The 14,124-nt window shown below is 42.7% G+C and overlaps 1 protein-coding gene across 2 annotated transcripts; it reads left to right on the top strand.

Moving 5' to 3' along the window:
• The first annotated feature begins 278 nt into the window (after positions 1–278).
• On the top strand, positions 279–5,068 carry LOC307037132 (uncharacterized protein). 2 transcript variants are annotated; one of them, XM_079677906.1, is made up of 4 exons: positions 279–1,438; positions 2,180–2,761; positions 2,870–3,013; positions 4,069–5,068. In XM_079677906.1, the coding sequence occupies exons 1-4, from the start codon at positions 689–691 to the stop codon at positions 4,099–4,101; spliced, it is 1,509 nt and encodes a 502-aa protein (XP_079534032.1). In that variant the 5' UTR covers positions 279–688; the 3' UTR covers positions 4,102–5,068. The 2 variants fall into 2 exon arrangements, with proteins under 2 accessions (XP_079534032.1, XP_079534031.1); XM_079677905.1 differs by lacking the exon at positions 4,069–5,068 and having other exon boundaries at positions 2,870–3,830.
• The last annotated feature ends 9,056 nt before the right edge of the window (positions 5,069–14,124 follow it).

Below are 14,124 nucleotides of genomic sequence, written 5' to 3'. Positions count from 1 at the left end.
GATCAGCCTCTTAATTTACCCAGGGCCTATTGCTTGGCTTTGGGCATGAAAATTCAGGAAACTCCCCTGAGTATTTTATTAACCCTTTCAGGCCTGAATTATGAAAGCCTCAGTCAGGATTTTTTTACCAATTGTTATTATTGCTCTTGGGGCATGAAAAACAAGATTTGAACTTTTTTTTTTTTTTATCTAGTTTTTTCAAAGACATTTTTATATGTCCACTCAGGTGGACACTATGCGTTCAGGGTTTGAACTGAAGAGATGTACATTTTCAGGGTGTCCGCGCGGTAGTAAAAGGTAGTAAAAGGTAGTAAAAAGAATCTACCCAAATTAAGGCCCTTGAAAGGTAGTAAAAGGTAACAAACGCAATTTGACTTGGTAGTAATTTTTTTAAAACTCTGCCTCAATATATAATGAGTTTCCATTGTTTGCTTATTATTTGTGTCTGCATGTTTGAATTTCATCTAGCCTACGTAGTTTAAAAATATATACGGTGCTAACAGGACCTGAGTGAGGCGTAGTTGATAGCAATGACGTAGAGGTAACCTGTGTGGACTTCATAGCCTATCAGCGACGCTTACAACATTTTCCGCCTTTTTCCAACAATTGACGTTAGCAGAGCCGCCTTTTGCCACAGTTGCAGTCTACTTTTTCTGATGTTAGCAAATTCGAGCAAATTTAGTGTGAAATGGGGAAGTGCAAGTTTTCGCAATTATGGGTTGATGACCCCTTATATAAAGACTGGCTTAAACCCGTCATAGGAAATGACCGTGAAGCATTTTGCAGTGTCTGCAAAAAAACTATAAATGTTACCTGGAACGGCATTACTGCTATCAAGTCCCACAGTGGATCGGCTATACACCAGCAGCGGCTTCGGGTGAGGGGGGGACAGCTGCCGATTTCGTTGTTTTGCGATGCTAGCAGCAGCACCACACAGATCGCGGCAGATCATGCCAACTTATCAGCAACAGTCGCACCACCTCGGCAGCAAACCAGTGCCACCAGCACCACCACGGCTGCGATAGCCAAACAGCAGACGTTACCGCCACAAACATCAGCCCTCAGGGCTGAGGTTCTCTGGTGCCTGAACACAGCAGCTAACCATCATTCATTCAATTCGAATGAGGGCATTGGGGAATTGTTCGAAAACATGTTCACTGACTCCGACATAGCCAAAAGTTTTGTTTGTGGCAAAGATAAGACATCGTATATCCTTGGATTTGGCATTGCTCCACATTTTAAGAAGCTTCTTATAAATAGCATCAATGCTTCTGGGCCATATGTTGTCATGTTTGACGAGTCTCTGAACCAGTCCGCCAAGAAGAAGCAAATGGATATTCACGTTCGGTTCTGGAGAGATGACCGCGTGACGTCTTCATATTTTGGGTCACAGTTTCTTGGACATGCAAGGGCTGAAGACTTGCTGCAAAGCATTAAAGTGAGTTGATATTTTCTTGTTTGTTCTTTCTTATTGTCGTTATATGCCCATTTGAAAATGTTTATGTCATAGTTAGCCTAAGCTTTAGCCTACACGACGTGTGTGTCGGGTGTGTTTTGTGACCCTGCAAGGCGATATCAGTCGCTTTGCGCTCAATGCTATTTTGAGAAAATCCACGGTAAACAAACATCCGGGTTAAAATGTTGAATTTCATGTTTTCGCATAATTTGACAGTATACAGTCTACATATCATTTCATATCGTGGACAAATCACGGAAAAACATACGTTTTGACTGTTAAGCCCGGTGAAGATGCAACACATTAGCAGTCATACCATTTGTCAACGCCGCTTAAAAAGGTGATTTTCTCCTCTTCTAGCATTATCATGACAGGAGAACCATGCCACTTTGGATACAGTTATCTTAACGATTGTTCTAGCAATAGCCTCAATATACATATCGTTGGAAAGCTTAGTTTATGGCCGTTCATATGAGAACAATAACTTAGTTTTGTACATTTTACCAAAGCGACTGGTTTCGCCTTGCAGGGTCACATTTTGATGAAGGATTTGGTTAATATTTCTGAAAGATGCATACTGGTACTACAAAGGGGGAAACACGTTTGACTTATACTTACTGGCACTGTATTTACTGTCTATCTATTGTCTATTTTATGAATAACCAAAAACCACAGGACAGATTAAAATTTTCAATAAACTTTGTTTTTTGTGACAATTCACAGGAATGTGTTGCACAACTCAACTTGAGACACCTGCTGTCTGTCAGTATGGATGGCCCAAATGTCAACTTCAAGCTGCTGAAGCTCCTTCAGAACGAACATTCAGAGCTTCATGGGGATGCACAACTCATCAGTGTTGGCAGTTGTGGCTTGCACACCCTCCACAATGCCATGAAGGCAGGATTCGCAACATGGCAGGTAGACAAACTGTTGCGAGCTATGCACTACATCTTCCACAATGTTCCTGCCCGTAGAGAAGATTACACCGCCACCACAGGATCTTCTACCTTTCCCCGATCTTTCTGTGGCCACAGATGGGTGGAAAATGTCCCTGTGGCTGAGAGAGCTGTCGACATTTGGCCTGTGCTTTTAACATATGTTGATGCTGTTCAGAAGAAAAAGGTGACAAACCCAAACACGGCGTCATATGATATCATTTTGGCAGCACGGGATGATAATTTGATAATTCCAAAGCTCCAGTTCTTCTTGTCAGTTGCACGAAGCTTCAACCCCTTCCTGACCAAATATCAGACCGACGAGCCTGTGCTGCCCTTTTTTGCTAAAGATCTGAAAGAACTCCTGATGGTAAGAAATGTAATTCCTGTAGAGTAACTGTCTTTATTTGAATGTGATTAAACTGTATCAGTTGACAGGTGTGACTTGATTGCTAACAGTTTTTGTTGTTCTTTTAAGGCTTTACTGCGGCGATTTGTTAAAAGGGAACTTATACAGGACCGAAGCCCACTGCAACTTATCACAATCCAGGTGTCTGAGGAGAAGAACTGGGTGGCTCTGAAAAATGTGGACATCGGCCTGGGTGCTGAATCTGCCATCAAGGTAATTACTGCAGATACTTTCAATGTCATACATGAAATGTGCTGTCGGCACAAATAAATAGTTACTTCGAACTATTAGGGTAGAAAATGAATGAGTAACATTGGGCATTATTTAACCACCTCTGTGGTAAGCAATATAGCTATCGTAATTGTGTGGTTGTTAATGGTTATCTTTCAAACTTCAGTGGTCTTCACCACCAGGCCTTTGGCATTGAGGCTTAAACTGAACCACAGCCATGAGGATATACCAAACCTCTTTCTCACTCTGGTTAAATTGTTAGGATTGTTTTAAATGTGTAACTTGTCATAGTTTAATTTCCAATCATAGCAGTGAATGTTTATGCATCCTGAACTCATCCTGAACTATACTCACATATCCCATCACTCCCCCACCCACCCACCCACACACACAAACACACCCACACCCACACCCACACACACACACACACACACACACACACACACACACACACACACACACACACACACACACACACACACACACACACACACACACACACACACACACACACACACACACACACACACACACACACACACACACCCAGAGAGCAGACAACCAACATCTTTTCCCCACAGGTTTTACACAAGTATCTCTATATATGTGACAAATAAATATCCTTGTATGAACATTAATGTTCTCTATTTGTTAGGCCCTTCAGAGCAAACCAGGAGGCAAGATAGGGGAGCTCTCTCTGCTAACCTTCAGGAAAGAATGTTTGCAGTGCCTTGTTAAGGTTGTCATGAAATTGCAAGACAAATCCCCCCTAAAGGTTCCAATGGTTAGGCACATTGCATGCCTTGATCCCACACAAATCCACCAAGAACCGGAGTGGTGCATCAAGCAAATGAAGAGTGTAGTGCAGACATTCCTTCAGGGAAAGAGATTGACAGGTGGCATTCCAGCTGGTAAGAAAAAATACAGTATGTCTAGGGACAGGGAAGGTCATTCAAATGAAGGCCATGTTCTAAGGGTGTTCTACTTTGAAATGTACTTAAATGTCATTAATGATTATGTTTTTGTCAATATTGTAGGTGATGTTATCATTCAACAGTTCGAATCGTTGACCTCTGTAGAAGGACGGGATGAACGTTTCCTGGCTTTCAAGCCACTGAAGGACCGCCTTGATGTGTTCTTCTACACAACCCTCAGCAGGCCTTACCCTGACTTGCTGCAGTTTTGCCAGAGTCTCCTCCTTCTTTCCCATGGCCAAGCCACTGTGGAAAGAGGATTTTCAGTGAACAAAGAGGTGGAGACATGCAATCTCCATGACCGCACACTGGAATCACTGAGACTAGTTTGTGACAGGATCAACAGTTGTGGTGGTGTTTTGAAAGTGCCCCTCACAAAGGAGCTCCTTGCCTCTGCCTCATCAGCTAGATCCCAGTACAGACTGTACCTTGACAGTGAAAAGAAAAAGAGAGAGAGTGCTGCCCATGCTCTGAGGAGGAAGGCAGTGGAGGAGGAGCTTCTGGACCTCAGAAGACAGGAAGAGGTACTTCGCCGTGTTTGTCACTCACTGGAAAAGGACGCGGACAAGTTGGCCGAGCAGGCTGAGGGAAAGGCTGGGTCCAAAATGGCTGAACTGATAATCAAGTCCAATACCCTTCGCAGAAGGCAGAAAGAAAAAAAAGAAGAGCTCTGCAAATTGGAGAAAATAATTGAAGATAAGTCCTCACAACTGAGACTTCTGTGACTGTACACCCCTCACAGTTATTGTTTTAAATGTTTCTCTTAGATACAATGTAGATTGCAACAACTGCACACAGGCACACCCACAGACGAATGCAGGCACACGCACACACAAACACACACACACGTACACCCCTACAGTTATTGTTTTAAATGATTCACTTAGATACAATGTAGATTGCAACAACAACAACATCCATACAAAGGCGCACCCACAGACATGTGCATACATGCACTCCTCACACACGTTATTGTGTTTAAATATGGTGAATGTTATATTGAAGCAGATCTTTGAAAGCTGTAGTCCTCAGAGCATATTGTTCATTAAAGTTATTTATTTGATTGATTTTCAATTTTTTTCATTAATACGCATTATTAATACGCACCAGTAACTGCTTAAGTGTGTGTGTGTGTGTGTGTGTGTGTGTGTGTGTGTGTGTGTGTGTGTGTGTGTGTGTGTGTGTGTGTGTGTGTGTGTGTGAGAATGCGTGTTTGTGAGAGAATGCGTGTTTGTGAGTAAGTGTGTGTGATGTGACACTTTATTATTAATATTTATGGTTGTTAAGTGATGTGTGTTTAAGAAGTGTCAAGGTTATTACTCACTTTATTAGGGCTAAGGGTCAACTCAACACTACAAAAAAAAACACAATTGACAATGACAATACTTAATGATCACAATTAAACATTAGTGTACCTGATATGTATGACGGGTGTGACAGTGTCACACTAATACCTTATAATTAGTAGTCCAAAAAGGGCTGCTGCTTGATGTCGTGTTGGTAGTAAAAAATATTGTGGAGGTAGTAAAAAAGGTAGTAAAAGGTAGTAAATTCATCTCTATGAATCCTGCAGATACCCTGATTTTGAAAAAATGATAAAGATGTGCAAACTTAAAATTACATTATAATAACATAAGTATATTGATTTATGGCCCAAAAAGATATTGCAAGAATAACCAGGGCCAGGGACCAATTTGAGGCCCCACGCACAGTTATTTGATGAGTGCTAGTGGAGCCTCGCAGCAGCGAAACCGTGCCGCGCCACCCTAATTGCGCCACATAAGCGCATAGGTGCGCCTCAGATGAGGCTCCCCTCCGCAAGGGGTCCTTTACTTCCAACTATCCGTAATGAGCTACCTCCGTGCATTACCACAGCATCTGGCTCTATATCGGACAGGGCCACCATACTAAATTGTTTTAATGAGCATTTTGTGTCCTGTGGCTCTCTGTTTGATTCTGTTTCTCATTCTGCTTCTGTGAACACCACAGTCTGTGACTCTGAACAATGTGGTCTGGAAAACCCTTTCAGTTTTACTCCTTTTACTGTTGATGTTGTTCATGAAGCATTAACCAAGTTAGATCCTAAAAAGCCGGCTGGTCCGGACAATGTAGAACCTTTCTTTTTAAAGATAGCTGCAGATATTATTGCTCCACCTCTCACTACTCTTTTTAACCTCTCTCTCAGCACGAACAAAATCCCAAAAGTATGGAAGTCAGCTTATGTCCTGCCACTACTAAAAGGAGGGGAGGCCAGTTTATTAAACAATAATAGACCAATCTCTAAATTGTCAGTTCTGGCCAAGGTTCTTGAACGCCTAATGAGTGAGCAGGTAAAGGTGTTTTTATGTACAAATGACATCCTGTCTAAACATCAGTCAGGCTTCAGAAAGCAACATAGCACCATCACTGCCACAATGAAAGTGGTGAATGATGTGACGAGTATTTTAGACAAGAAGCAGAGTTGTGCAGCGCTATTTGTTGACCTTTCCAAAGCGTTTGATCCCGTCGATCATCGCATCTGGAAGCAGAGGCTAGTCAGTATTGGCTTATCCTGCCATGCAGTAGGGTGGTTTGTGAACTACCTCTCTGAAAGGTCTCAATGTGTTCATTTTGATGGGCTGTCTTCTGAGTGGTTAAACATCACTAATGATTTTCTGACTTCTGACTGCTTTGGATATATAATTACACCACAATAAGGTTTTACTATCACAGTGCACTGAGATTTGTGACAAACTGTAAAGCACTTACGCATCACTGTACACTAAACCAAGGCGGTTTTGCCCTAACTTACTGAACGGAGGCTCAGTCACTGGTACATTTTCATTTACAAAGCCATGTTGGATAAAGTACCATCTTATATCTGCTCCCTGATCTCTCGGCAAATTGAAAGTACTTATTGCCTAAGATCTCATGCTGTGGTTTTATTAAATGTGCCAAGTGCTAGGACTGTCTTAGGGAAGAAAGCTTTTAGATGTGCAGCTCCACTAACTTGGAACAGTCTGCAAAAAGAATGTAAAATTACCAAGCTGGTACCACTACATGTTTTTAAAGCTTGGTTGGATGCTCCACAGTCAGATGCTGTTGGTACCTGTACATGTGGATAGATATGTAAATTGTAATCCCTGTATTTTTTGCTGTATGATGTCCATTTGTTGTTCTGTTGTTTAAGTTTTTATGTCTTCATGTGGAACCTACTGCTGCAGGTCTCCCTTGAAAAATAGATCATTGATCTCAATGGGATTTTACCTGGATAAATAAAGGTTTTGAATTGAATGTCGAGCATTAACTGCAAGTCACTCAAATGCATAAACTGGAGAATAATTATGTTACAAGTATTACAGAAAACATATCCAAGTGTAACAAACATCCAGTATTAACCTTACTGTTTTTTACTAACAGTAACCAACTAATAATTTTCATGAAGTGCATATTTATTCCAAACTCACAATATATATATATGTAATAAAACATAATGCACAATGGTAAACAGTATCCAAACTCTTTAGGCACTGGTCAGAGGCATTCATGTAAAGCAGATCACCAGAATCCAATACTGGTAAAAACGTTGCAGAGATCATATGTTTCCTTGTCTGAAAGGAGAAACCTCATTTTAAAACAACCTTTTCAGTGTGTGACTTGAAAGATAAGTTCTGATCAATAATAAAACCTAGATATGTGTATGTGGTGACCCTTTCAATGTCAATGTCAGTCCCTTGAAACCTTTTGCCATTTGAGAATATCATGAGTTTGGAGTTGTCTGCATTTAATACTAACTTGAGTTGAGATAAATGGGATGGAATAACATCAAAGGCAGACTGGAGGAAATCAAGACTTTGCTCTATAGAAGAGGATGAACAATAAATAACAGTATCATCTGCATAGAAATAGAAAGCAGCATTTGAAAAATTATTAAAGATTATTTACATATATGGTGAAATTATTGGTCCTAATATGGAACCTTAGCGCACACCCTTTCAAATCAAATCAATCAAATCAAGTTTTATTTATATAGCACATTTATAAAAGATTTTTGGTCGAGCCAAAGTGCTGTGCAAATAATAAAAATACCCTACAGTAAAGACATTTTACAGCTAATACAACAGCAGTTTGTTCAGAATATCAGAATGAGAAGAAAACGACACCCTCTGTCCTTAGACCCTCACATCGTACAAGGAAAAACTTCCAGAGAAAACCCACAGTTTAAAGGGAAAAATGGGAGAAACCTCGGGGAGAGCAACAGAAGAGGGATCCCTCTCCCAGGACGGACAGACGTGCAATAGATGCCGTGTGTAAATCGAAGAGATAATACATTTTACAGCATAGGTAGACCGAATGTTAGGAAATGCATGTGTCTGTGATAAGAAGATGAATCCACGAAGATGTCAACAATCCTGTGGGAGCCTTCAGGGAGGCAGCACGACGAGACCCAGGCAGGACCGCAGAGACTGGTTTAGCCACGACCCGAAGTCCACGAATTAATCCAGAACTCAGGATAGAGGATAGAGGATCCAGGATGCGGGACCACAGCAAGAGGATCAGCCTCGACTCAAGATCCAGGCGTCGATATAGACACAAAAGAAGAACAATTTGGTAGGGTTAATCGGAACATGAGAATACACAGATACAGACAGAAGGAAGAACAAGCACTCCCTTTGGAGTGATTTTTTTTAAATATTGAAGTTAAATGCATCAATCTGGTGCACTTTGAGAGCAAAATGAAGAGATATATGGATACCTCTCAACATCCATATGAAACAACTGTAAACAGATTTACTTTGTCTTTATGGATATAAAAGAAACTAAAGCCTGACTCCTACTGGTGGCTGGTTAAATGACTCCTCGTCCCTGAGTACACTCACCATCTTTCAGCAGGAAAGGAGAGAGGGAATCAATGGAGCTGCCAGGGAGGACACAGGGGAATCCAGACGGTGGTCTATGGGATCATGTAGACGTAGCTCTTTTTATGGACACCTGAGAGAAAGAGAGAGAGAAACATTATATACTGTATGTGTTCATTATATCTACTTTTTCAATATTATTATGTATTGTTTTATACTCACATTGTTAAAAAAGGTTCCAGAAGGCCTTGGGGACAGCAGTATCACGGACTGGAGCTGGACAGGCTTTCATCAGCACTTCTCCTTCTTGAAATGCTTAACTAAAACATGACATTTACAATGGGTTCTGCTTTCATGAAAAATGTTCATATTCCCTCTGGAACATCACCATACCATGATGAGACAGTATCATTCCATTTGGCTTGATACCTACAAGGAGAACCTACACATGTTCTTTAGTGAGCTGCGTAGGATTCTGCCAGAGAAAACGCTGGCGATCTGGAACATCAACATGCGGGACGCGAGGGTGCCTCCCATACTGGGCAAAATAGGGCGTGCACTTGGTTGACCTCTGAAAACATAAAAATTCCTTTTAGTATCTGTTGAGCATTGTTTCCATCTGCATTTGTTACAACATTGTACCTGCTTTGAGGTGTTAATGCTGGCCACAATGCCCCTCAAGTGTTCATCCCAGTCATTCTGTTCCTCTCCGCAGTAGTTGGCAAGTGCTTTTTTGATGGTTTGGTTGGTACGCTCATCTTGGCCATTGCACTGGGGATGGTAGGCTGAAGTGATGCAGTGTTTTACACCCAGTCCATCGAAAACACCACGGTTGACCTGCAGGTGGTTTAGTGTACACCAATTACCCTGATCGTATTACATTGTTACACATAACACATACACTGTATTAGATAGATTATTGTAACTCATTCACAAATTCCCGTCCTTGGTCGGTAATGATCTCCTCGACAAGCCCGAAATCGAGAAGAATGTTGATGATCTTTTTTGAGACCTCAGCAGCTGTTTTCTGGTAGAGAGTTTTTGCTACCACCCACTTCGTGAATAAATCGGTCGCTGTTAGAATGTATCTGCAATATGAAATGCAGAATGTTGTAAATACATACAGAATCACTGTCAATTATTTCCTTTTTTTTAAAACCAGAATCTTCACGTTTAGAACCTTTAAAGGAGGTTACACATGCTTCAGCCCATCATGATAGTACCTTTTGCCCTTAGCAGTGGGCCAATGAGTTCCACATCAAGGACAGTCCATGCCTCGGGAACATGAATCGGATGCAGTACGGGTGCAACCGTTTTAATGGCCTCGTGTTGCTGGCAGCGGGGACACTCATAAACCTTCGCAAATATCATACATTTTCAATCAGCAAAACAAACTTTAGGTATAAAGATGATAGAACAGAGAAAACTTTCAGAGGAGACAGAATTAAACTGTTCAAGTTCTGAAATATGTTTTTAGACAGCTCTGATGGAGCTCAAACTGTCTCACTCTGTTTCAATGTACACATACAACACATTTCTGTAGATCAATAATCAGTCAGTCAAAAACTCCCACCCATTTCTTCACGTCTTCCCGCATAGTGGACCAGTGGTACGTTGCCAAAACCTTCTCGGTGGTGCGCCTTCTCCCTGCATGACATCCGGAACCCAGGTTATCATGGCACTCCTTCAGGACATCGATAATTTGGTCCTTGGTGCACACAACCATCCTCTCATTGTCCTTGTACGTGTAGTACAAATCTCCAGCTGGCACATCAGGAACAAAAAAACAATCATTTAGACATGGGTAGAGATGACATTATGACTAAAAGCTGTTCAAGAAATCCAGTGGCAAATGGGGTTTAGACGTAACAACTACAGTAATAGTGTGTATACTAATAAAAAGAAAAAGGAGAAAAAAGCTGTGGAGTCCTTGCGATTTACTGAAAAATGTTGGAATATGATAAACCATTAGAGGTATGATCACTTTTGCACCAAAAAACACAATTAGATACATAGATAGATAGATACATACTTTATTGAAGCCTAAAAGTAAAGGGATGTGAGGTTTATACCTCATTGTTGAGATTTGATGGGATATATGTCCTCACTTGTATGTGGTACTGTACTGTTCCATGTGATGTGCAATGTTGTGCTTGTGCCACAGTGAGGCGCAAGGACAAGGGGTATAGGATGCATGCCTGCCTCCTATAGGCTAATCACAGCTCTTGATTGCCACGTGTGTGTGGAACCAGTTCATTCCAGTGGAGGCTGTCCCCGTGAGAGTGATGCGTGCAGCCCTTATAATAAAATATGCCAGGCTTGGCTAAATGGATTACATCTCCGTGTTTTTCTCCGAATGCAACGTTAAGCTGCAGAACTAAGCGTAACTTAACAGGTTATGGGCCCAGGAGTCGTTCGGAAGAAAAGTTTGTCGGTTTCCACCGTGTAGTAGTCGCAACAAACAGCGTGCTAACGGGTTGCTAAGCTAGCAAGGAGAGCAAGCTAGCATCATGGATCAACGAGGAACAAGCAGGTTGCCTCGACTGGCGTTCGACGGAGATGAGACCAAATATGAGATTTGGGAGACCAAAATGTTGGGACATTTCCATTTAATTGGACTAAAACACACGGTCCTGGGAGAACTGAGGACTGAAGCGGAAAGAGCGGCAGACGACAAGAAAAATGCCGACGCGTATGCCGAGATGATTCAACTGTTGGACGACAAGAGCCTCTCATTAGTTATGAGGGATGCTGCCGACAATGGAAGAAAGGCTCTAAACATATTAAGAGAGTATTATGCCGGGAAGGGAAAACCCCGGATAATTAACCTGTACACCATGCTTACATCGCTCCAGAAAGCGGGCGACGAAAGTATTATGGACTACATCATCAGAGCAGAAACAGCCATCACAGCACTGCGAAATGCAGGTGAGACGTTGGGAGATGGTCTACTAATAGCTATGGTCTTAAAAGGACTGCCTGGGAGTTTTAAGCCATTCGCAATACATGTGGCACATACAAATGATAATATCACATTTGCTGAATTCAAGACTAAGCTACTAAGTTTTGAAGAAACAGAGAAGACAAATGCAGCTGAGTTGGGCGACAGTGTGATGAAGACCCAGGGGAGAACCGGGCGGCGACCCGCCAAGACAAACGCACGTGACCGGTACAAAGAAGACACAGAGATGGTGTGCTTCAAGTGTGGCACCAAAGGTCACCGAGCGAAAGACTGTCGACAGAAGACATGGTGTAGTCGATGCAGAAGCGACACACACAAAGACGCCACATGTAGGCGTAAGGATAAGGACGGTAAGGACAAAAGGGATGGAGCGTGTAAAATCACAGAAGATGATGACGGCGCCGACTTCGCGTTCAAGATGAGGGACGGGGAGCAGCAGCCGGCGAGCGGCATCCAGGAGAAGGGCCTGATGGTGGACACGGGAGCCACATCACATATCATCACCAACGTGACCCAGTTCAAAGATTTCGACAGCGCGTTCAGACCAGAAAAGCACAGCGTCGAGTTGGCAGACGGCACCCGATGCAGCGGGGTCGCTCAGAGAAGGGGAAATGCTGAGGTTTCCCTAATCGACAGCGGAGGACGGCGACACAAGGCGACGCTGAGAGACGCTTTATTCATACCGTCGTACCCCCAGAACATCTTCTCGGTAAAGGCGGTGACTACCAGTGGGGCCACGGTTGTCTTTAAAGAAGAGGAAGACGCACTAATAACCAGAGACGGTATCAGATTTTACATTCATGTTTATGGAAAATTGTACTATCTGCATACTGAGGGTGAGTCTAATGACAAATGTAATGCATGTCATGACATTCAGACATGGCATGAGATATTAGGCCACTGTAATTATGACGATGTTCTTAAGTTGCAGAATGTGGTTGAGGGTATGCAGATCAAGGGCAAAGCAGTTAGGCCCGAACATGAGTGTGAGGTGTGTATTCAAGGAAAGTTTGCCCAAACGAGAAATAGAAACCCTGATACCAGAGCAGAGGTTCCCTTACAGATGGTGCACACAGACCTAGCAGGTCCTGTAGCCACACAGTCAGCAGATGGTTACAAATATGCGCTGTCGTTCACTGACGATTACTCGAGCGCAGTGTTCGTATATTTTCTGAAAAAGAAAAGCGACACAGTACAAGCTACGGAAAAGTTCCTAGCAGATATATCCCCTTATGGGAAAGTGATGTGCATGCGATCAGATAACGGAACGGAGTATACATGCAATGATTTCCAAACACTGATGAGGAAAAATAAAATCAGACATGAAACATCAGCTCCGTATTCCCCGGACCAGAACGGGACTGCTGAGAGGGGTTGGCGTACTCTATTTGAGATGGGCAGGTGCATGCTAGTTGAAAGCAAGCTACCAAAACAGCTATGGCACTATGCAATACAAACAGCAGCGGTGGTACGTAACAGATGCTTTAATAGGCGTACAGGGCAGACCCCTTACCAGCTGCTGACAGGCAAGAAGGCTAATGTATCTAACATGCAGAAATTTGGGTCTGTATGCTACATGTACAAACAGGATAAGGGTAAACTGGATTCCAGGTGTGACCAGGGGTGTTTTGTGGGATATGACAAAAACAGCCCGGCGTATTTGGTATATAATCCAGATACTAATAAAGTACACAAACACAGGCTAGTGAAGTTTGTGAGCAGGGCAGCTGTAGAGAAACAGACACAGACAGGAGAGACAGACCCAAATGATGGCTATGGCCATATGAGACAGCCTAGGACTAGCGAGACCACGCAAGAGGTCAATAGGAGAGCGGAGAATGCTCAAGAGCCAAGTGTGCGGAGTAGAAGTACACATAGTGGTGGTCCAGGTGCAGTTATGAGGCCAAATGGCCATAACCAAACACAACAGAGTGTGACAGGTGATGAACCTGAGACTAGGAGGTATCCAACTAGAGAAAGGAGGAAACCTAGTCACTTAGATGACTTCGTAGATGAAGACAGTGATAGTGATGGGGTTCATACCACTGTAGACTACTGCTACAGAGCGGTATATGGTGTTCCACAGACTTTTGGGGAGGCTATGAGGTCGGCTAACTCAAAAGAGTGGGTAAAAGCCATGGATGAGGAGGTCCACTCATTAAATGAGAACAAAACATTTACCCCAACAACCCTGCCAATAGGCAAGAAAACAGTGGGGGGTAAATGGGTTTACTCCATCAAGAGCGATGTAGAGGGAAGAGACAAATACAAAGCACGGTTTGTGGCCAAGGGTTACAGCCAGGTAATGGGAATAGACTA

The sequence above is a fragment of the Notothenia rossii genome (genome assembly GCF_949606895.1).
Source record: "Notothenia rossii genome assembly, chromosome: 4".
NCBI lineage: Eukaryota > Metazoa > Chordata > Actinopteri > Perciformes > Nototheniidae > Notothenia > Notothenia rossii.
This window is presented reverse-complemented; position numbering and strand designations above follow the sequence as displayed.